Consider the following 23,483-nt stretch of genomic DNA (forward strand, 5'->3'; position numbering starts at 1 on the left):
TTTTTTGTCCTCCAGGCTCATGGCTCTCTTCCTTAATGAGATGCCAGTCATGGACCAGTTCATGAATGACTATGTGGAAGAAGCCAACCGGGAGATCGAAAAGTATAACCGGGAGCTGGAGCAGCAGGAATACCACGATCTCTTCGAGCAGAAGCCTTAGGGGAAGGCTGCAGCATGTCCACTTGAGATGGACAGGATGGGTGTCTTAGCCTCAGTCCCTCCAGAGGCCCCTCCCGCAGGGGCTGTCTTCATTCTCCTTGGCCTTTGTGTGCTGGCTTGAGTGCATGTTGTCTTTATTCTCTTTGCAGCGCTGAAGAGCATCACCTGCACCACTGATTTGGGGGGATGGGTCCGCATGGAGCATGAGCAGACAAGGACTGCAGTGTGTGTGGCTGACAGTCCAGGACCTCCAGGTCTCTCACAGTATCTCCTTTGGGTGGTTGAAGCACTGTGTGCATGTGGGGAAGCATTTGGAGTGCACAGAGGAGCTGCTAGGATGCAGAAGGAACCCTAGCTACCCAAATTGGAGCCACCCTTGAGGAGGGCCAGGCCACCACAGACCTCAGGCCTCAAGACAGTGCCCCAGAAGAGCCTTATCCCAGTGCCTGCCTTCCTGGTCAGGCTCCTCCCATTGAGGGACCTGGCCCTCCTGGCCCTGGGCCAGTCCTGGGGGGACAGCACAAGCTCTGCCCCAGCCCAACCCAGAGTCAGCTGGGGCTGAGATCAGTAGCTGTTCTGAAATGAGGGGCTTGTTCTTACAGACTAAAGTGGAAGGCGTCCTGCTTTCCAGAAGCGTGTGGCATTGAGCTGACACAAGCAGTCCCCTCAGGATTGGTTTTGAGTCCCCTTATGGTATCACTCCCGTTTGCCTAATTCAGGGGCCAGAGCAAACCTGCTGCTGAAGGCTCCCTGGTGAGGCTTTGCCTCACCGCTGAGGGGAGCATCCTGCAACTGCTCAGTTTTAGGTCCTGATCATTTTTGGGGGTGTCATTGAATGGGGTTCAGTCTCCAGCACCTAACCCTCCCCTCAGCCTTGCCAGGGAAGGTCTGGATTTCAGCCACAAACTTCAGGAAATTCGTGCCCCCAAGCTTTGTTCCTGGCCCTGGATTTTTTGGGCTCCCGAGGACCAGGAATTTCAAAGAATTCCAATGTGCAAATTAGAATTCCTTCCAGTGGCTTTGTTTTCAGCTGGACCGTAAAGCAGAGGGGAATTACAGGTATGTCCCATGCTGACCTCCAGAACTAGTGTGGAGAAGGGGAGGTCCCAGGCACCGGTATTTAGGTGATGTCTGTTAGGACTTCAGCGCCTCAGCTGCCTAGGTTGTAAATGCTTTCTGAATTTCATGTTGTTGTTTTGCATGCCTTAGGAACAAGCACATAGGCGAAACCAGCAAAGTTTCCAGTAATGTAGTGGGGCTTTTGAGAAAGGCCCCTGGTGCAGAGTCAGAGAAAGGATGGAGCACATGTAGTCTGTGTGCCTGGTCACACAGAGGCCTGCATGCAAGTACGAAAGCAATTGTACGGACTTGTTGCTACCACGTACTTGTATTAGGAAAAAACAATTTGTATTTGAAGCCAAATGAACAAAACTCCAGTACTACTGAGTAAGAAATCTTGCATGAAGAAAGGCTTCTGAAGACTCGTGTTCTCCAGTCCCAGCTCCCAAAGCTGCTGGTGACAAGGCCCCAGGTGTGGAGCCCAAGTCTGGGAGCCCCTAATGTCTGGCTGGCCAGAGTTTGGGGTTCACAGTGGACTTGCTCTGCTCCAGAATCAATAATATAGATATTAAGTGCAATTGATTAAATAAGCAATGAGTTACTTGTAGCTTCCTTTAGCTCTGCTGAGCTCTTTTTAAAAACTCAAACTTGAGCAGCCTTAGAAAAGGGGTGGGTGGGGTGGGTGGGACCATTTCCTCCAGGTGGGTTGCTGTGAAGTTTTAAATGAAAGCTCCAGATCTTGGAACTCGAGCCATTTCCTGGCTGCTGCACAAAAGAGTTTTTAAAGAGGGGTCGAACCCGCCCATAGCAGCGGGCCTTCCCACTGCGTGGGGCTGTACTTACGTGGTGGTCTTGATTTCTGACCATTGTCCGGAGAAATGCTCTCTCACCAACTTGCCCCTCTTAGAGGGAAAACTGTGATTACCTCAACCAGAACATGAAACTGTGATTGAAAAAAGTCAAAACGTTAAGTTTAAAAGCCAAGTGGCAAAACTGGCTAAGGCCTCCTCAGACACTCCTCAGCCTGCTCAGGAGTGTGAAGGGGCACATCGGTGAAAGGGCATTTCACTCCTTGGGGCACGCTCTGTGCCTGATGAAGGGGCGCACTGGCAGTGCACGGTGTGAGCTCTTTGAGGACTGAGGCCGGGGTGCATCCTCCGCACTGCCTCTTCCAGAACCTGCGGGCCTCTGGGTTCTGACCCTGAAGCTTAATATCCACTTGATTCCTCCAGGTGGAGGGTGGGGGCTATGACACTGTGTTTTAGATTTTGACCTTAGAAGTGGATACTAAGGACCCCGCAAAGACATCGGGTGGGTTCCTAGGGACAGGCAGAAGTCCTCCGGGGCTGACACGCTTTTTGCCAGCTTTCCTGTTAGCAGCTTCAGTTTTATCACCCAGAGTGCGTGTGATGCTGTTGAAATCGCTGAAGTTATGGGTCATTTTACGTTTTGATGTGGGATTTTTTATTTTATTTTATTTTATTTGGAGGGAGGAGGCAGAAATTGGAGAAAAGGGATTACCCTAGGAAGGGGCGGCTGGCAAGGAGTTAGGTCGGCTCCCCTAAGCCCTGGGGCTCTCTGACCTCAGCCTGCACACAAGGCCCTGCAGGTCACAAGAAAAACTTCCCTCCTAAATTCAATTAGGATTCTGGAGAATTTTTGCACAGTAATAAGCTCTGAGTTGCTCTTCAGGCTTCTCGAAAGGGAAAAGTTAACTCAAAGATTGTAAACTATTAAGTATTCATTCCAGCATGTTGCTGACCTAGTTGGATAGTTGTACCTCAAAAGTAGGTGAGAAATGGCTTCCTCGTTGTCTTAGGTTGTCAAATACTAATGACAGAAGAAGAGCTCACTTACGTGCCAAAATTCACTTTTATACTAGTTTTTCAGTGCTTTAATATTTGTAACTTAAATTTTAAAACTCATTTACAAACACTACTGTAACTTCAGTGAAACTGAATTGTGTGATTGAAGCTTTTTGCTTATTATAGTATTTATTACACTACTTAATTCAGTAAATATATTAAAGTAGCCTTCAATTTATTTTTATATTATTTTACATGTTTTTACCTGCAGTTGTGTATTTGAATTGACCTTGGTAACAGATGTGATGCTAAGGACCAATAAACTATCACTGAACAAGCAAGGCCTCCCTTGTTGCTGTCCCTGCAGACCCAGTCCCGAGGTGTCCTGGGGTGGGGCTGAGGGAATGGCCCACAGCCTGGGACGGGTACTTGCCCCTCTGCTTCTGCAGAGAGCCTCTTTGCTGGGGCTCCCCCTCCCTTCCTCAGACCTCAGAGTGGCCTTCAGAATAAAATTCTATGTGGAGAAACCACCCTGGCTAGGTGTGGGCACTCCCGGGGTCTCAGAGAAAAGCCATCCCAGGCTTACAGGTCCCTATGAGTCGTCGCATCCCCAGGCGCCCCCACCCTCACCTCCAACAGCTCAGGGCTGTGGGTTCTGTGGATTCTTGGCTGCAGCAGGAATCATTGCTTCAGAGACCAATCCCCTCGTTTAATCCCAGAGCTCTGCGAGGCGGCCACTCCGCCTTACACGTGGGGGACAGCCCAGGCACGCAGGGTGCAGTACCTGTCCAGGTGGCAGAGCCACTGTCCTTGCCCGCCTTGGATTGCAGACACCCTCCCTGGTCTCCTAGTGGCATGGGCCTTGGAACCACGTTCTAAGGCAGAGGACGCCAAGCCCCGGAACTCCAGAGCAGCGACTCACCAGTGTGCGCAAGAATTTTTAAAACATGCAATCCCTGACCATTTAGTCAGGGGCATTGACCTCTTTTTTTATTTTTATTTATTTTGCTTTATTTTTTTTTCTTCATTTTCTTTTTGGCACTGACCTCTTTTCCCTTAGATTGTCAAATAAAAAAATGACAAGCCCTGGCTGCGTAGCTCAGTTGCGTAGAGCATCCTGATAAGCCAAGGTTGCGGCTGTGATCCCTGGTCAGGGCACATGCAAGAATCAAGCAATGGCACAGCCAGTGTGGCTCAGTGGTTGAGATAACCTATGAACCAGGAGGTCACACTTCGATTCCTGGGCACATGCCTGGGTTGTGGGACTGATCCCCAGTGTGGGATGTGCAGGAGGCAACTGATCAACGATTCTCATCATTGATGTTTCTATCTATCTCTCCTCTTCCTTCCTCTCTGAAATCAATAAAAATGCATTTTTTAAAAATTAACTAATGAATGCATGAGTAAGTGTAACAACAAATCGATGTTTCTCTTTCTCAAAATCAAATTTTTAAAAAATGACAACAGCCAGCACAACAATAGCCTTCCAGTGTGAATGGATTGAAATTATACCTTTTTTGGGGTCAGATTAGCAAAAAATATATTTTTTGGTGTGCTGTAGAATTTTAGAAATTAGTTTATGTGTGCCGGGAGATGAAAGAGGTTGAAAAATCACTGCTCTGGAGGAACGAAACCCAAATGCCCAACTTCCCCCTTGCAGGCCCCAACCCCATCTGCCCAGCAGTTTCCCTGCCTGTGGCCAGGACAGGCACTTCCCATCACAGGTGGCCTGGAGGGGCTGCCAACAGGAGCACCGATCACACCCCCACCGGGTGGCGAGGAGGGGCCTCTGCCTTTCCCAGAAAAAAGCCAACCAGGGTGGGGCATCGCCTTGAGGCTGCACGTCCACAGAGACCCGGCTTCCTGTCCCACCCTGCACACAGGGGCCTCCGGACCAGGCAGGTGCCCCAGAGGGAAGGCTTGGAAGCTGGCCCACAGTGAAGGGTGCAGCCTCCCCTGGGTGGGAGGGTGGTGGTCTTGGGTTTGGAGAGTCTATGTGATCAATTAGTCACATACAGCCACATGCACAGCTGCCTGAGAGGGACTAAGAGAATTGTGGGAGGAAGGTGGCAGCCATATAATGCACCCCACAACCCATTTCCTCAGAGCCCTCCAGCCTCCCGCCTACAGGGCCAGGTTTGAACCTTGGAGTGTCTGTGCTTGTGCTTCTCAGAAACTGCCAGGGATTGGGAATTACCCCCCAAAAATTGCCAGGGAGGAAAGGGGAGACAGTAAATGGGAAAGGGCTCCTGGGAACCAGAAAGGGAGCCTGTCTCCACCCTGGAGCCTACAGGGGATACTGGGCATGCTCGACAGAGGGAGCCCCTGAATCAAGGCATCCAGGTGGGGTAGGCATGTGGAAAGTGAAATTTGGAGCAGAGGGCCTCAGCTCAAGCTGCTGAAAATCACAGGGCTCTCTGAGGAGCTTGGAGAAATACCGATGTATTCTATCGTACAATCTAGGGAAGAGACATGCCCAAAGAAAATGACCATACGCCCCATTTCTGATCCATGACGGAAAGGGATCCATGATGATTCTCATCATTGATGTTTCCTGGAAGAGGAGTCCAGGGTAGTACCAGCTTCAAGTTCAGCTGGGCCCAGGCACTCAGATCTCATCAGAACCCTCACCATCCACGTTATCCCCTGCAGTAAGCTCCCTGTATGCCACCAGCAGCCTACACCCAAAAGGAAGACCCAATCTCCCTCTCCAGGGGCAGCCCCAAAGTCTGGAGTCCCATTCCCATCCCTGAACCAGTCACAGTGGTCAGAGGTATTCTGATTGGCCTGGCATCGGGTCACTGTGCATTTCCAAGACTCCCCCCCCCACACACACACACCACCACCACACACACACACACACACACACACACACACACACACACACGCACCAGGCTCACTGGGGAGCTGAATCCCCCAAAGAAGAGCTTGCTCCCCAAACCAGCATTATACATCGCACTACAGGCCACCCCTGAGCTTTTCCGTTGAAATCAGAATCCTACTTGATTTTTAAAATTTTGCTTTCTGCTAGTTTTTTTTTAGTACAAGTGATAGCAAGCACAAGGTTATTCCATTGTGGTGGTGGTGATCTTGAACAAAGGGGAAAACAAACTTTTAATTGAAAACATTCTGTCCACTAAGACCGTTTCCCCCTGCAGACCGAGAAAAGGCCACCATTATTTGGCACTATACTGCCCCAGCACACCCAGGGACACCAGTGTTCCACAGGAGCCTGTTTAAGAATCCTTTTATTCCCAAACAAAAGGAAAATCACATAATGTGCGGGGTGGACTGCTGCCCCACATTGGTGAGGGTCAGAAGTGGACCAGCTAGAGAATGATTTTGAAGGAACAATTGACGAGACAAAATGACTAATAAGACAAGAGTGAAGAGGACGACCTCAAGGTAGAAGTGGAAAAAGCCAAAGTGGAAAAAACCCCAATACTGAAACAATTCCAAAAACTTTTTGTTTCATCCTCCAAAAACTTGAAGAAAAATACATTTGTTTATTCACAAATTATTACTGTTTTCCCCAGGCCTCTGCATTGCTAAATTGACCAGCCAAAATTATGTGGGGGGCTGAGGGGGGGGGATTTCATCAGGGTCAATAAATTTATGTCAAACTAATGACTATAAATCTGTAGAAAATGCTAATCAAATAAAGTGTGAACTTATTTCCATTTTACCCTACAATTATTACTGCTTTTCCCATACCAATATAGAAGTTTAATTTTTTTCCTCTCATGGCTTCAAATACTTAAACTTTACTGGTATGTCTTACTCTGAAATTTCATGCCTGGGTGAATGTACAAATAATAGCAAAATAAGGACAACAGGAAGAGGAAAGATGGTTAGATAACCAAAAATTCATGGAAATTTCTAGCCAAAACAACTCCATTTCAACCTCATTGTTTTATAGATAAAAATTATCATAAGACTCAGAAAGACCTGAGGGTGTTACTCTGTGCCTTCCTGCTAACTTGCCCTACCCCGTGCGTTCAGCTTCCTGCGAGGGGCTGGATGCAGCTCACACGCAGGAAGGGTGGTCTGAAGTGGTGCTGAAAGCAGTGTCAGCCCTGAATGGTGGGCTTGAGGCAGGACCTTGGGCAGCCCTTTGACATAGGGGACCTGTGAGAATGAGAGCCAGGGATGTGGAGGACATGGGGTACACAGAATGGCCAAGGAGGGCAAGGATGGCCAGGGGGTTAATATTCTGCCCAAACTCTTAGAAGGCTTCAGGTGTGGGTGATGGGATTCAAATAAAATAGGGCCTGGGGATAGATGAGGGTGGGGAGTCAGCCCTGAGGCTTTTATCCTCAGGTTCTCTGCACCCCTCAGCATGCCCTGAGGAGCGTGTTGTAATGCAGACCTCTGGTGTCTTCAGAGGACCTATCAATGAAAATCTTGGGCCCAGCCTGGGGATCTGAATTTCAGCAAGCTCTTGGTGGGCGGGACTCTGATGTGATGCACCTCTGCCTTGGAGGGTCTTGCTAGGAAAAGCCGTGAGGCATCAACACATACAGTGGGGTGGTACGTGGTTATCTCCTGTGGCCACTGGAGAAGGGTGGGCGACAGTAGGTCAGTGTTTGGTGGTGTCTGTTCTCTAGGAGGTTCTTGGCTGAGATGCTGGGCTGTGGAATTGGACCACAGGTCAGAAGACAGAAGGCCTGATGTGAGGACAGTGGAGCAGTCCTGGCACCTCTTGCCCAACCATCTGCTGGCCAGATAGAGCCATTGAGCATAGAGCCATTAGACCTCTGTCCAGTGCTGGATTCTGACGGTGAGTACGGACAGGAGTAGGGCATGGGGACTCAGGATGTTGTCCTGATGGGAGCGGGGCCTTGGTGGCTTCTTGCCCTTCTAGCTGCCCTTATAGGAGCCTGGTTCTTTCTCTCAGAAGGGGTAGATGGCAACTGGGAGAGGGCTTACTGGTAATGCTGTGTTAATTGGGTACCAAAGGGTCTTTCTCCCACCCACCAATAGGGCCTGCAGATGTTCCTCAGGAGAGAGGGGAGGGGAGGGGAGGCCATTGGAGGCCACGTTCCCTCTCCCAACTCGCACCACAGCACCAAAGGGACAGTGTGGGAACAGCATGGGCTGCTTACTCTGGGCAGCAGGAGCCCCAAGAAGCTTGTAAAACTGAGTGACTCCAGGGAAAGCTGATGGCTGCAAGATGTGGGAAGCCACATTTGCCAAGGACCCAAGGAAGGCACAGACAGAGGGAAGGAGCAGACTGGAAGTGGAAATAAAAGAACTTGGTGCCCTGACCGGTTTGGCTCAGTGGATAGAGCGTTGGCCTGCGGACTGAAGGGTCCCAGGTTCGATTCCGGTCAGGGGCATGTAACTTGGTTGTGGGCACATCCCAGTGGGGAGTGTGCAGGAGGCAGCTGGTCGATGTTTCTCTCTCATCGATGTTTCTAACTCTCTATCCCTCTCCCTTCCTCTCTGTAAAAAAAACAATAAAATATATTTAAAAAAAAAAAAAAAGACTTGGAAATGGCTGTGGAGGCCAGGGTGCGAAGGAGGAGGCAGAGGCAATCAGGAGTATCTGGCTGGAAAACCCTAGGGGAATGGAGGATGAAGAGGTCATGTGGAGGGCTTCACTGTCTCGACAGCCTCTAAGACTATACATGGAGACATCGATCATGCGTTCAATACGTCCTAGGCTTATTGAGCACCTACTGTATTAGGAGCTTCGCTGTGACACACAGCCTCACGCTCAGAGAGCTCCAGTCTAGCCAGGGGGATGGGGGCCAGGCAGTAGAGTGAGAACGAATAAGGCCGAGCTGTAGTAAGGGACCGTGTGGGTCTGCATGGCGGGCACAGGCCCCTACTTTAGGTGGTGTGACCAGGGAAGCCTCTCTAAGAGCCATGGTAAGAGCTGTGCACACGCCTTTCAGACACCACACTGTCAAGGCCTCCAGGCAGGTGGGCTGGCTGTATTGAAGGGACAGCTGGCAGCCGCTGTGGCTGGAGTGGCACTCCCCTGGGAGCAGGAGGTACAGGATGAGGTGAGAAATAGGCAGGGGCCTTACCTGTAGGCCACAACGGGGAGTGTGGGTTGTTTTTCTAAGTGCCATGAGAAGCCCTTGAAAGTGGAGAATGAATTATGGGTTGGGGGGCAAGCCAGAAGGCCAGATGATGGACCAGGATGGAGGTGCAAGTGGACAAAACTGTGCTTTATTTCTAAGGTAAACCCAACAAAACTTGCTCATGGATCAGATGTAGATGAATTGTTGTGACTCCCAGGTCCAGAGTACCTGGGTGAATGGTGGACTCAAGAGTTCTATTTTGCATGAATTTTCCTTCCTTCCTCCCTCCCTCCCTCCCTCCTTTCCTTCTTCCTTTTCTTTTATTTTTTCTTTCTTTTCTTTCTTTCTTTCTTTCTTTCTTTCTTTCTTTCTTTCTTTCTTTCTTTCTTTCTTTCTTTCTTTCTTTCTTTCTTCCTTCCTTCCTTCCTTCCTTCCTTCCTTCCTTCCTTCCTTCCTTCTTTCCTTCCTTCCTTCTAGTGGAGCCTTTCTTTCTTTCTTTCTTTTATTAAATATATTTTTATTGATTTCAGAGAGGAAGGGAGAGGGAGAGAGAGATAGAAACATCAACGATGAGAATCATTGATTGGCTGCCTCCCGCACGCCCCCTACTGGGGATCGAGCCCACAACCCAGGCACGTGCCTCTGACCGGATTCAAACCCGGGATCCTTCAGTCTTCTGGCCAGCGCTCTATTTGCTGAGCCAAACTAGCCAGAGCTATTTTGCATGAATTTTATTTGAATTGCCTATTAGCCATCCAGGTTGGGGGGTGGGGGGTAAATAGACTGTAGCATGTTGAAATCAGGAGCTCCCTGATTGTCAGCTGTGGCTGGTTGAGAGCCATGGATTCAGGAAAAGATTGGCATAGGCCAACCCCTAGGGCCAGGTCAGAGGAGGTGGGAGGGGAAGTAGATGTTGCAAGAAAAAGGAGCTACTCCTGGTGCTGGGTGCTGCTGGAGGTGGGGGGAGGGCTGGCAAGAAAGCTGAGGCAGGGTGACCTTGACAAGAATTTCAGTGGAGTGATGAGGACAAAAGACGGGTGTGAGTGGGTCAAAGGGAAGTAGGGAGAGGGTGTGGAGACAGAGGAGTAGAGATAAGGAGGAAAATGCTCTGAAGCGCAGCTGAGGAACTGGGTGGTATCTGGAGCAAGGAGCTCAAGGAAGTGTTTCTTGTTTTTAATGAGATACTACAGAATCACTTCTCACTTCGGACTAAAATCTCCAGGCACCAGCAGCCCAAGGGGAAGAGTGGAACGCCATGACGTGGCTTATGGAACCCAGCGCCATGGTTGTGTCCACAACTCACTGAAGCCTGAGACCCCAAGGGAGGGAATGAGAGGCGTGTGTGTGCTTATGTCTGGGTTACGGAAATACCTGTCTGTGTAAGGACCCAGGGGGGCAAAGTGGGGAGACCTCAGCCTCTGATCCAGACAGAGGCTGGTGGTGGGTGGGAGACTGAAGGAAACCGCTTCTCACATTGCTGCCGGGGCGAGCACCTGAGGCTGCGGGGGCGAGGGGGGCAGCACTAGTTCCTCCGAGTCAGGTCCATAAGCCACTGGGAGAGGCCTTGCTGTGGGCTCCTGTTTCCTCAGACGAGGGAGGAGGAGGCGACAGCAAGAATGAGGCTGCCCCTCCAATCCAAATAGGCTTCCTGGAACAATTGGGTTGGAAGGTCTAGGTGTTGGACCTCCAGGAAGCTGCTGGTGACACAGGGACGCTGATGCAGAACCTAGGCATTGCCCCAGTGAGGCTGGGGGCAAAACGGGTGACTTTTCAAGGGTCCAGCCCCCGAACACACACATCCCCAATCCAGCCTTGTTCCCTAGGCAGTCACCCTCTCTGTTCTTCGGCTCCCCCTCAACCTCCATCTCTCACCCCTTGACTCCAAAGTCCGAGCTAAGAGCTGGGGGGGTTTCGCTAAAGCAGCGGTTCTCAACCTGTGGGTCACAACCCCTTTGGGGGTCAAATGACCCTTTCACAGGGTTTGCCTAAGACCATCATAAAACATATATAATTACATATTGTTTTTGTGATTAATCACTATGCTTTAATTATGTTCAGTTTGTAACAATGAAAATACATCCTGCATATCAGATATTTACATTACGATTCATAACAGTAGCAAAATTACAGTTATGAAGTAGCAACAAAAATAATTTTATGGTTGGGGGTCACCACAACATGAGGAGCTGTATTAAGGGTCGAGGCATTAGGAAGGTTGAGAACCACTGAGCTAGAGGATGGAGTAGTGGGGTACCCAGAATGACCCCGTTTCTCCTCCCAGCTCCTGCTCACCCCAAAGCAAGAAGCATGCACAGTGGAAAGAAGCAGGCAGCTATCTTCCTCAGCATCTACTGCAGTTGTAGGAGCAGGATGGTCACGGCCATCCCACCCTGAAGCCACTCATCTGCCTAGAGGGGCACCCTAATGTGCTCCCGTCTTGCTGGAACATGAACCGGGTCAGTCTCATTCACCAGGTCTTTGCAGGAGCCCTCGAGGGCGGCAGGACAGCCACTCGCACAGGTGGGCTCACCTTCTGCTGGTGTGGCCAGCCGTCCGCCATGCCTGCAGAACAGCAGCTCAGGACCCCATCCCAGCAGGTGGTGAGGGCAGGAGTCGCTGCTCGTCCTTGGGCTGGCGGCAAGGGTGGAGAGGACCTGGGGTTAACACTGGGGAGGTCCCGGGCCAATCCAGGGCCCGACGGTGGTGGAATCATTTGCTAAGAAGGCCAGGTCAAGGCTCGTCCCATGGGCTGGACTGGCCGGACCCCATCGGAGATCGGGCCCGCGGGCCCGCGCGCACCACCACCTCCCGACACAGACGCGCGCGCGCCCTCGCTGTCTCCCTCTACGAACAACGAGGAGCCCGAGAAGGCGCGCCCAGGGCCGGGATCCCGCCAGTCCCACAAGGGGACTGGGCGGCGGGGCCATCTTGGGAAGGAAAGAAGCCGCGAGCCAAGACCTTGACCCAAGAGAAAGCCAAGGGCGCATCGACGCCGGAGGCGAAACCCCGAGGCGCCCTCCGAGCAAACCCGACGCCGCAGGATGGGGAAGTCGGCAGGCTCGGCGGGCCGGGGCGGAGCCCAGCGAAGGCGCGTCCGCCCTCTAGTTAGTCCAGGCGCGCTTCCTGGAGGAGGAGGAGGAGGAGGAGGAGGAGGAGGAGGAGGAGGAGGAAGGTTTACCGCCCGAGCAACTGGGCAGAATGGAGGGGGCGGAGCCGGCGGCGGCCGGGCCCCGCGGAGGCCCCCTGCCGAGAAGAGGGGGCGGCGGCCAACCGCTCGCTTAAAGCGGGTGCGGAGGAAACCCTTCCCCGACCTGCCGCAGCGCCGTGTCTCCGTGGGTCCCGGGGCCCCGCCGGTTCCTTCGAAGAAACTTCCAGCGCCGCCCAGCCCCTCACCCGGCGAGGCCTGGGCGGGCGCGCGGGCTCGGAGAAGCCGTGTCTACCCGTCTGGCGTCGGCGCCACGCGCTGCGGGAGGAGCGGGTCCGCAGCGGACCGGGTGCGGTGAGGGAGCGGGGCGGGCGGGCGGGGGGGTGGGGACCGGTCCCGGGCGGGCGGGGCGTCTGAGCGGCATTAGGACCCAGGCGCGGCGCGGGGGTGTGTCGCCAGCGCCCTGCGGTGTCCCGCCCGAGACGCCCAGTTTGGGGTGCCGGAGCCCGGGGTGCGGAACTCGGGGTGCGTGCGTGTGTGCAGCCGTCCGGCAGCCGATCGCCGGGCCGTCGCCGCGGCCACCGGGCGTGTGTTCCGTTTCCAGCCTGGCGGTGGGTGCCTGCGCCGGCGGGCACGACGGCAGGCCGTCCGCTCTCCGCAGCGAAGGCGGGGACTCGGAGCCGTCGGGGCCCTGGGGCATCGCGGGTGCCACCCCTGCAAGGGCCCCGGGGCATCTGGGCGAGAGGGTTGTGGGGGCTTTCCAGCCGCGGGGAGAGCCCGGTTTGGAGGGAGTGGGTGGCCTGGCGGGTAGAGAGGTGGTGGAGAGAGGCCCACGGTGGGCGCTGAGCACGGAATTGATGCTCTGCTTCGTCGTCTTGAGATTCGTAAGTTCTGGCATCAGTGAGGTGGCCGCGGAGGGCTGGGGGCCTGGGAGCGGGCGGGGCGGAGCCGGGGGTCCCTGGCGCCCGAGCGCCGCGCTCTCTGCTCGCTGCTGCCTCGGGGCCTCCTCTACGTTCTGCGCGGGCCCGCCCGTTGGCGGTGGTCCCTGGGCCTCTGGCTGACGGGACTCGGACACCTGGAGTTTGTTTGTCCGACACTGATTTGCACTGGGCGCCCGGGATGGGAGCCGGGTGTGCGCCACCGCAACCGTCCCGACGGCGTCCTCCCTTCTGCCGCCCAGTTCCCGCCCTGCTCGCCTATCGGCGTCCGGCCTCCTACCCGCGACCCCCAGGGTCTCCGAGCCTAGCGGCGCTGTCCTCTCGCGCACGCGGTCCTTCCTGCGGCTCCCTTCCTCGCCCGGCGCGGCACGAACAGCGGGACCATCCGGGGCCCGGCGTGGGGAGCGCGCACGGCTCCCCTTCCATCCCCCGGCGGACCAACGGCTCCGCCTCCCAGGAGGCCCGGGACGCGGGTGGCGGCGCCAGGGGAGGAGGCCGTTGCCCCTTCGGTTTCGTGTGGCTCGGGCGCGTGAAGTTGGGGGCTGCACGTGTGATGGGTGTTGATGGCCGGGAGGCGGGTGGGGGGCTCCCCAGCCCGGGGGAAGGAGTTCAAGAGGAGCAATGTGTCCGCAGCAGAACTCGATCCCAAGTATTGGGCTTGGCAGCGAAGGAAAACCCAGAGAAGTGGGGCGGATAATACAGGGAGGGCGGAGGATTCCTCCTCCCGCCAGCTCAAGTCCTCCGTCCAGCGGTCCAGGAGGCTGATGGGTTCTGCAACCAGTGAATCCCTCCCTGTCTCACAGGGTACTGTTAGTGACCCTTGGAGGAAACTTGCCGAGAACATCTCTGCCTTCTCACCTGGGCAGTCCCTAGCGGATGGGCTAAAGAATGACAGGCGTGGCTTTCTCGGGTCCCTCCCTCCTACTGTCCCCTGCTCCTTTTTCTCTGAGGTTGGCCTGGGTTGGGTCCCTGGGAAGGGTAAGAAGAAATTAGCAGGGTTGGTGTGGGGTGGAGAGCAGATGGGCACCAGAGACTGTCCACAGTGGGTCGTTGGAGCTGGTAACAGTTCTTGGCTTTCCTTGCAGAAAACTCGTCCATAATGTCGCAGGATGGATACCTTGAGGATTCAGGTGAGTACACTCAGGTATGGGTGTGTGCCTAGTCAGAGAGAACTCCTTGATCGAAAGTATCTGGGAGTGCTAGTCCAACTACCTGGGTGCCCCTGGCACCGGCCACCTGTCTGTGGTCCCCTACTGGTGCTGGCATGCCTTTGGACCCTGCCTTTAAGGAGGTTGTGGTGTGGTTAGAGAGGCAGCTGAAACGGCCTGGACCCGGGCAGGTCTCTGGTGGTGTTGTGGTCCTGGGAGGACAGGCTGCTCTCTCTCCTGGGCCATCTAGATCAGTGGTCCTCAACCTTCCTAATGCCGCGACCCTTTAATACAGTTCCTCATGTTGTGGTGACCCCCCATTTCATTGTTACAAATTGAACATAATTAAAGCACAGTGATTAATCACAAAAACAATATGTAATTATATATGTGTTTTCCGATGGTCTTAGGCAACCCCTGTGAAAGGGTCGTTCCACCCCCCAAAGGGGTCGCGACCCACAGGTTGAGAACCACTGATCTAGACCATCTAGTGATGTCCCATGGTTCACTTTTACAATGCTCTGGTTATCTAACCAGCCTGAGTCCAAGGATTTAGATGCCTGCATTCCTCAGTCCCTGCCCAGCCCTGTGAGGGAGAGGCTGCCATTGTCCCTCTAAAGAAATGTGACTCTGCTTCTGTGTTCCCTGCTAGCTCCTCTCTAACTTTCCCTTCCCCCTGTCTCTGGGATGGCTCTGTGCTGCCTCGCCTGTGCCCAGACCCAGGAACTGGCAGGGCCATCAGAGAGGTGTCCAGTGGGACAGTGTTTGGACAGACTGGTGATGTGCTCTTACCAAGAGTCTCTAGGGCATGAGAACTGCATGTGCCAGGCTGCTGGCAGGCGAGTTAGGCATGTGGCTGGGCTAAGGATGGAGGAGGGAGCTTTACAGGGACCTGGTAGTGTCAGCTGGGGAGGTCCTGGAGAGAAGGGGGCAGTGTGAGGGACAGCACGGGAGAATAATGGATGCTTTGGGTGACAGGGGAAGCTGGGGCAGGTTGGGGCTGAGAACTAGATTGTCAAAGCAAAGGAAGCCTGGAATTGGGGAGTTTTTCGTGGACATGAGCTCCATGACAAAAGTCAGAAGGACACCTTTTGACCTAATAGCTTTGCTCTGGGATCTAGGTGCAGTGCAGACCTCGGGTTCATCAGCCCATGGGGGCCTTGACAGGGGAAGCCTAGCACCTCCTGTCCAGAAAGGGCCCAGGCTCAGCACAGGACAACATGAGGGACAGGGCCTGGGACAGGGGTGGGCACACTTTTTGACTCGAGGGCCACAGTGGGTTCTTAAACTGGACCGGAGGGCCGGAACAAAAGCATGGATGGAGTGTTTGTGTGAACTAATATAAATTCAAAGTAAACATCATTACATAAAAGGGTACGGTCTTTTTTTTTTTAGTTTTATTCATTTCAAACGGGCCGAATCCGGCCCGCGGGCTGTAGTTTGCCCACGGCTGGCCTGGGATGTGCAGAGGAAACCAGCACTGCCCGGCAGGTGTAGGCATGCTGCTGGCCCTTCCCTGTCCCTGCACAGGTGTTAGGCATTGGTGGGCTCTGAGCTACAAAGGTCCCTTTCCTGGGATCACCCGCAAGTGGTGAGCCAAAAGGGACCCATGGTCAGTAAGAGGTGCCAGCTGGGCCAGGAGTGAGGCGGCGCCCTAGGAGGACTGCCAGAGGAGAAGGGTTCTGTGAGCCTTGAAGAAGGCTCTCTGGGCCTTCTCAGAGGGCAGGAGCTGGCATGGCTGGGGTGCTGGCCAACTGGCCTGAGGCATGAGAAATCGAGGTGGGGCATGGGCTGGATCTGAAGGGACAGGGGTCAAGACAAGGGTTGGAAGTTTGTCTCAGACGGTGATCCCAGAGGCTGTGGGGAGCCCCGGCAGGGCTTGGGGAAGCTGAGAACATTTGCAGCTCGCCAGGAAACCTTCCCATAGGCGGAGCCTGTGCTGTGGGGCAGGTGCAGGAACTGAGAGGCAGACCAAGGGTTCTGTGCTCTGGGCGTCCCAAGGTGCCACAGCATGCCCCTCTCCCACCAGGGGGTGAGGCTGAGAAGAGACCTCCTTCTGCAAGTCCTATCCCTGTCAGCCCTCTGCTCTATTTCTCAGGCTCTCCTGCTTCCCGGTCTTGTCTGATGTCTGGACTGTCTCTCAGCCTTGATGGTTTGCCCCAGGCCCTGCCTGGGAGGAGGTGCCTTAAGGCCCTGTACCAATGTGGTGGGGAAGGAGGGGTGTGGATACTGCAGTGGCTCTGGCTTCCCTTGGGTCCCATCTGGGTAGCCAGGCAGGTCTGGGTCCTGTAACCTGGAAGTTCTAGGAGGGCAGGGGTTAGGCAGTCTTAACTGTGTCATTACACCATGTTCCTAGCTCAAAAGTTTGTAGAATGAACCTATTTTTTTTCTGGTTGAAGGATATGGGTCAGAATAGTGCAAGGCCCTGGTTCCTGCAGCTGAAGAATGTTGGTTGAAAGTTGTTGGGTGGGGCCAAGACTATATACTCTATCCACTTGGGCCTGAGGCTGCCTTCCTGGCCTACGCAAGGCCTCCCCGGCCACTCGCTGACAGTGCACCAAGTGGGACAGCCCAGGACAACAGCTCCTTGGTCGTGAAGTCCCTTTTGGGGTATAGCACTGACGGCCAGGCCCTCTTGGGGTGTCTTTTTCTCGGTGGTGGTTGGGTCTCCAGGCTACCTCAAGTGTGACACAGATGATGCCTCTGAAACCCATGAGGAAAGCCTGACAGAAGAGGCCTTCAACACCGTCAACTCCTCCATTGTGTCTGGCGAGAGCATCCGTTTCTTTGTCAACGTCAACCTCGAGGTGCAGCCCACCCAGGCTGGTATGGTGGTTGTAGCAGGGATAGACTGCGGGGAGGGCAGGGGCTTGGAGACTGGGCAGGTAGGCTCCAGTCCACCAAGAGAGACCCGAAGAGGTGGGCTGGTGCCATGAGCCATCTCCCTTTTTTCTAGTAGACAGCGAATCGCCTGGTGGCTGTGGGCTCCTCCACACCTCTCGAAAGGTGAGTGGCCCATCTGCAGGACAGGAGACATTGAGTCCTGGGCCTATAGTCGGGGCTGGAGGTGGCTGTTCCCCTGAGATAGCTCAAGCTGCTTCCCTCTCGCACGACACAGGGAACTCACACTAGCCCAGAGCTCATCTGCTAGGGCCTTCCCCTCTGGAAGGGGATGTTGGTCCTGGTGGGAAGCGGCAGCCAGGGAGGGGCCACCATGGAGGAGAGGCCAGGTCGTGCGGCAGGTCTCACTCATGGGCCTGTGTGGGGTCCCCACAGTACCTGAAGTTAAAGAACTTCGAGGAAGAGATCCGAGCGCACCGAGACCTAGATGGCTTCCTGGCACGGGCCAGCATCATCCTGAACGAGACAGCCACCTCGCTGGATGAGGTGCTGCGGGCCATGGTGCTCCGCATAGTCTACAACCCCCGCACCATTGAGCCTGACTGCAACTTGGACATGCTCATGGCCATGCTCTTCACTGATGCTGGGGCCCCCATGGAGGGGAAAGGTAAGGCCCATCTCCCATCCTTGGCAGGGAGGTCAGGGAGGTGGGCCAGCTGACCTCCTATCCCCCTACACCCTGTCCTCAGTTCACCTGCTGTCAGACATCATCCAAGGAGTCACTGCCACAGTCACAGGAGTGCAATACCAGCAGTCATGGCTCTGCATCATGTGAGTTGCCAGGCCACCACACTGGGCCTCCCTACATATCACCGTGGAGCCAGGTATCCCATGTCCCTGTAGAGCAGGGTGGGCAAACTTTTTGACTCGAGGGCCACAATGGGTTCTTAAACTGGACCGGAGGGCCGGAACAAAAGCATGGATGGAGTGTTTGTGTGAACTAATATAAATTCAAAGTAAACATCATTACATAAAAGGGTACAGTCTTTTATTTCAATAGTTTTATTCATTTCAAACGGGCCGGATCCGGCCCGCGGGCCGTAGTTTGCCCACGGCTGCTGTAGAGGCTGGCCAACCCAGTTCAGGGGGCGAGGGGGAGCATTCCCATCCCATTTGGTCATCTTTCTTATCCCTAACACAAGTCACTGGGGGTCCAAGTTAGGTACTTGGGATGGGGTTCCCCAGCCAGCAGTGGCAACAGCGTGCCCTCCCGTCCCTGCCAGCTGCACCTCCAAGTCCCTACAGAGGCGGCACGTGTGCATCAGCCGCCTGGTGCGCCCGCAGAACTGGGGGGAGAATTCCTGTGAGGTGCGATTCGTCATCCTGGTGCTGGCCCCACCCAAGATGGTGAGGAGGGGTTTTGGGGTGGATTCCTTTCCTGGAGAGGAGGGTTCCAGGCTACCTGGCTGTCTTCTTGGGGGCATTTCTTCCATGTGCTGGGGTGCCCCACAGTCCTGGCATCTGAAGGTCTCATTCTACCCTGTCCCTTCATCTCGGCCCTCCTGGGTTTCTCTGTAGCGTATTGCTAGGTCCTCATCAAGCCCTGACTTCCCCCAGAGATTGCCCAAAAGGTTGTATTTCCTTCCTGACTAAAAAGAGGTGTTTTTAAAAATTACTCAAACATAGGGGCCTTTTCTTTGGCTGCCCCAACCTAACCCTTGTAGTTTTCTGACAATGATTTGCAGATGTGATTCCCCTATTTCCCACCCCAGAAAAGCACCAAGACTGCGACAGAGGTGGGGCGCACCTTTGCCACCATGTTCTTGGACATCACCTTCCGCCAGAAACTCCTGAAGACGCACACAGAGGAAGAATTCAAGGAGGCCCTAGTACATCAGAGACAACTGCTCACCATGATGGGCCAGGTTCCAAACCCCACCACACTGAGCTACAGCAGAAACTCCAACTCCCAGAAATCCCAGCATGTACGGGGGTCCAGGGGGGCCCGGGTGGGGGTTGCAGAGCGCGGGCGCAGAGCTAACAGCCACCCTGCTATAGCCCATACAGCACAAGGACTTTTTCCCTGTGGGGAAGGGCATCCGGGAGGACTTCGCCCGCAGGTTCGCCGTGTACCCAATGGACTTCACTGACGGTATGTGCTCTGCGGTCCCCGGAAGCTCGGCCTGTGTGACCACAGGACAAGTACACCTGTCCAGCACCCCAACACTCCGTCCTGTCCTAGGCATTATCGGGAAAAACAGGACTGTGGGCAAGTACATCACCACCACTCTGTTCCTCTACTTCGCCTGCCTCCTGCCCACGATTGCTTTTGGGACCCTCAACGATGAGACCACCAAAGGCGCCATCGGTAAGGGACCGGAGGTCAGTGGGGGAGTGCTGGGGGTGCCCGGGGTGCAGTGCCTGCCTGACCACTCCGCTTCCCCAGGCGTGCAGAAGAGCATGGCTGGGCAGAGCATCGGAGGCCTCCTGTACGCGCTCTTCTCTGGGCAGCCGTTGGTGGTGCTGCTGACAACTGCGCCTCTGGCCCTCTACACTCACGGTGCAGTGGGAGTTGTGGTAGGGAGATGGTGCCTGTGGCCCTCGGCCCCGGCCCAGTCCTGACCGCCCACCCCTGTCCTGCTGCCTGCAGTGATCCGTGGCATCTGCGACGACTACAGTCTGGACTTCAACACCTTCTATGCATGGATAGGCCTGTGGAACAGTTTCTTCCTCGCAGTTTACGCCCTCTTCAACCTCAGCCTGATCATGAGTCTTTTCAAGAGGTGACAGGGCCTTCCCTGAACTGCTGGGGCCTTCGAACTGGAGGGAGACCAAGGCCAGGGGTCTGGTCAGCCGGTGCCAGCTCTGAGGTCCCATAACCCTAGAAGGGATGGGGCTCCCCCAAGGGGAAAAGCCTGGGACTGGTCCTCTTCATGGCAGTAGGACATGGGGGGTCACACTGAGGCTCAGGGAAGCTTCCCCCCACAACTGACCCCCATCTTATGAGGCATATCACCCCCTGGCAGGTCAACAGAAGATATCATTGCCTTGTTCATTTCCATCACATTTGTGCTGGATGCTGTCAAGGGCATGACCAAAAGTGAGTATTTGCCTAATGGCCACTTGCTGTAGAGGGATCGGAGTTAAGATGGGGGATTATGGGCTGTGGCCAGGGCAGTCAAGCAGCATGCAAGCTAAGGTTGTTCTCGTGCTCCAGGGTGCTCTGGGGAGCAGCAGCCACATGTGCTAGAGGGTGACAGGGCTGCTCCAGGCAGGATCAGAGGCCCTGGGCCACGTGAGATGCACTGTCAGACAGGGCAGAGGGACAGCGGCAAGGGGTGGGAGTAGTGGGTGGATGGGCAAATTGATGGGGCCAGCTTCCCCTCACTTCTCCCAGACGCCCCTTCTTCCTTCAGGGCCCCCTCACCCCACATCTAGGAAGAAGCTGGGCCCCCATCTCCCAGAACCCAGATGGCTGAGGCCTTTTGGTCTGTGTCCATAGTCTTCCAGAAGTACTACTATGGCGACCAACTTGGGAATCACAACTTAGGTCACAATTCTCTGGTTAGCCTGCTGGACCTAGGCACCAGCCTCAACACCAGCTTCCACACTGCCCTCAACACCAGCCTCCTGGCCAGCCCGCTGGAACTGAGCCCAGAGAACAGCCAATTACCTGAGCAACCACACCGGGACACTGCCGTGCTCAGCCTCCTTATCATGCTGGGCACGCTCTGGCTGGGTTACACCCTCTACCAGTTCAAGAAGAGGTGAGGGGGGCCTAGAGGTGAGGGGAAGGGAACACAGCCCCTGGACCAGGCTGATACACCCTCCTCTGTGCCCAGCCCCTACCTGCACCCCTACATGCGGGAGATCCTGTCAGACTGTGCCCTGCCCATCGCTGTGCTCACCTTCTCCCTCATTGGCTCCTATGGCTTCAAGGAAATTAAGAGTGAGTTGGGACTGGACCGGCATGCGGGTGGGGCGGGTGGGGCGGGGTGCCTCCATGGAGTTGCAGGCTGGAGCAGGGTCTGTATCTTGCTGCAGTGAGCAAGTTCCGCTACAACCCCCGTGAGAGCCTGTTCAAGATGGCCGAGATGCACTCGCAGTCCCTGGGAGCCATCTGCAGTGCCATGGGCCTCGGCTTCCTGCTCTCTATGCTCTTCTTCATCGAGCAGAACCTGGTGGCTGCCTTGGCTAACGCACCGGAGAACAGGTTCACCGGGCTGGGAGGGGAGGGCTGAGCAGGTTGCCCCCTCCAAGGAGTCCACGGGGGCTCTATCCGATACATGTTCCTGCCTTTCTGCTGCAGGCTGGTGAAGGGCACAGCTTACCACTGGGACCTCCTGCTCATCGCCATCATCAACACGGGGCTGTCTCTGTTTGGGATGCCCTGGATCCACGCTGCCTACCCCCACTCCCCACTGCACGTGCGGGCACTGGCTCAGGTGGAGCAGCGTGTGGAGAGTGGGCATGTTTATGACACGTGAGTGTGACAGTGGCCCCTTGAGGCCTGAGGCAAGAGTCACATGGGCCCTAAGGTGGGATAGCCCTGGGAGGGATGTGGCCCTGCAGTGCCCTAGCCTGAGAGTCACAAGTGACCCACGGTGGGGCATGGCCCCCTTGGACTGGGGCTGGAGGTGATGCGGCGCTCTGGACCACACAGGATCATGAACGTGAAGGAGACGCGGCTGACCAGCCTGGGCGCCAGCATCCTAGTGGGCCTCTCCCTCCTGCTGCTGCCCGTCCCACTGCAGTGGATCCCTAAGCCTGTGCTATACGGCCTCTTCCTCTACATTGCCCTCACCTCCATCGATGCCAACCAGCTCTTTGAGCGTTTGGTTCTACTGCTCAAGGACCAGGTGAGCATCTGGCCCTGAGCGAGGGATGTGGGTGGGAGATACAGCAACATCAGACCTGTCCACACCTGGTTCCCTACCACCCACAGGCCTCATACCCACCCACCCATTATATCAGGAAGGTGCCTCAGAGGAAGATACACTACTTCACGGGGCTGCAGGTCCTGCAGCTGCTGCTGCTCTGTGCCTTTGGCATGAGCCCCCTGCCCTACATGAAGATGATCTTCCCCCTCATCATGATTACCATGATCCCTATCCGGTACGGGAGGGTGGGCAGAGGGCAGGTGGGACCAGCCGGGTGGAAGAGTGGGGCTGCTGAGACGGGGCCCTCTGTCTTCTCCCTGACTCAATCTTCATCTTTCTGCCTATTCCCTCCCCTCCTCAGCTATAAACTGCTGCCCCTAATCATTGAAGCCAAATACTTGGACGCCATGGATGCTGATCACTGAGCTGCTGGCTGGCAGGCCCTGGCCACGCCCTGTTGGTTGGTCCCTCCGGGTCTTCCTAGCCCGGCTGTGACTTTCTGTGGGGAGGTGCGGGTGTCTCGGAGCGCTGCTCTATGCTGCCCCCCTCACAGCTGTCCCAAAGGCCTAGGGCGTGTGTGCACTGTGGGGGTTCCATGGAGTGTGCCTGTACTTCCCATTGCCTTTTGCTTTGGGTCAAAACTGCTCAGGGCAGCTTCTGCCCAGGGTGGGACTAAGTAGGATGGATTTTCTTTTGATAAAAGAGATGCCTGAAAGAGAAACCATTTCCTTGATTGTATAAGGAATCTGTTGTATGCACATTAGAGAATAAAGCTCCTGTTTCTATGCTGCTATGTGCTGTCTCACCCCTGTAGCCTGCCCCAGCCTCTGAGGGCCACCTGAGTGCCGTGGGGAAGGGGCATAAAAGGGATCCATATGTGTAGAGTGCCATTTCTTTCTTTTTTTCTTAATATATTTTATTGATTTTTACAGAGGAAGGGAGAGGGATAGAGAATCAGAAACACTGATGAGAGAGAAACATCGATCAGCTGCCTCCTGCACACCCCCCACTGGGGATGTGCCCGCAACCAAGGTACATGCCCTTGACCGGAATCGAACCCGGGACCCTTCAGTCTGCAGGCTGACGCTCTATCCACTGAGCCAAACCGGTTAGGGCTAGCGTGCCATTTCTGTGCTGTCACAGTGAATATTGGCCCAACAGGGAAATGAAGATCCAGGTGGCCTTTGTGCTGCCAGGAACCTACAGGGGAAGTGTCTGGGAACAGAATGTGTGAGGACCCTGAGGAGAGGGGTTGGGGCCAGTATAGAGCATGACTGGCATGGGGAGATTAGCGGGACTGATAGCAAAGGGCTCTGGCTCTCAGAGACAGTTGCAGAGCAGCCTGATCGGAGACTGAAAACAGGTGTGTAGTTCAGATTGGCAGTTTTGAACTATCTGGTCTGCTGGGTAGATTCTAAGTAGGGGAGGTAGGGTAGGGCAGGGGCTGCATCCTGCACCAGGGCATTGCTGGTGGGG

General features: G+C 55.0%; 2 protein-coding genes across 16 annotated transcripts in view; both read left to right on the forward strand.

Annotated features, from left to right (window-relative positions):
* The window catches only part of DNAAF9 (dynein axonemal assembly factor 9), a 137,247-nt gene extending 133,887 nt beyond the window's left edge, over positions 1 to 3,360 (forward strand). For all 3 annotated transcript variants that reach the window (XM_059705665.1, XM_059705663.1, XM_059705664.1), the window contains one exon: positions 48 to 3,360. In XM_059705665.1, the coding sequence (XP_059561648.1) occupies positions 48 to 160 (113 nt within the window). In that variant the 3' untranslated portion in view covers positions 161 to 3,360. The remainder of the gene's footprint in view (positions 1 to 47) is intronic.
* Positions 3,361 to 12,252: 8,892 nt separating this feature from the next.
* On the forward strand, positions 12,253 to 22,800 carry SLC4A11 (solute carrier family 4 member 11). 13 transcript variants are annotated; one of them, XM_059705670.1, is made up of 21 exons: positions 12,253 to 12,549; positions 14,224 to 14,268; positions 16,385 to 16,492; positions 16,960 to 17,112; positions 17,243 to 17,292; positions 17,563 to 17,794; positions 17,877 to 17,958; positions 18,411 to 18,534; positions 18,900 to 19,112; positions 19,186 to 19,279; positions 19,370 to 19,495; positions 19,574 to 19,687; positions 19,778 to 19,910; positions 20,154 to 20,227; positions 20,630 to 20,894; positions 20,970 to 21,076; positions 21,172 to 21,340; positions 21,437 to 21,610; positions 21,791 to 21,986; positions 22,073 to 22,242; positions 22,369 to 22,800. In XM_059705670.1, the coding sequence occupies exons 2-21, from the start codon at positions 14,238 to 14,240 to the stop codon at positions 22,430 to 22,432; spliced, it is 2,679 nt and encodes an 892-aa protein (XP_059561653.1). In that variant the 5' UTR covers positions 12,253 to 12,549; positions 14,224 to 14,237; the 3' UTR covers positions 22,433 to 22,800. The 13 variants fall into 13 exon arrangements, with proteins under 13 accessions (XP_059561653.1, XP_059561656.1, XP_059561662.1 ...); XM_059705671.1 differs by lacking the exon at positions 12,253 to 12,549 and adding an exon at positions 12,653 to 12,811; XM_059705672.1 differs by lacking the exon at positions 12,253 to 12,549 and adding an exon at positions 13,961 to 14,088.
* Positions 22,801 to 23,483: the final 683 nt, after the last annotated feature.

Source organism: Myotis daubentonii, chromosome 8, assembly GCF_963259705.1.
Source record: "Myotis daubentonii chromosome 8, mMyoDau2.1, whole genome shotgun sequence".
NCBI classification, from domain to species: Eukaryota; Metazoa; Chordata; class Mammalia; order Chiroptera; family Vespertilionidae; genus Myotis; species Myotis daubentonii.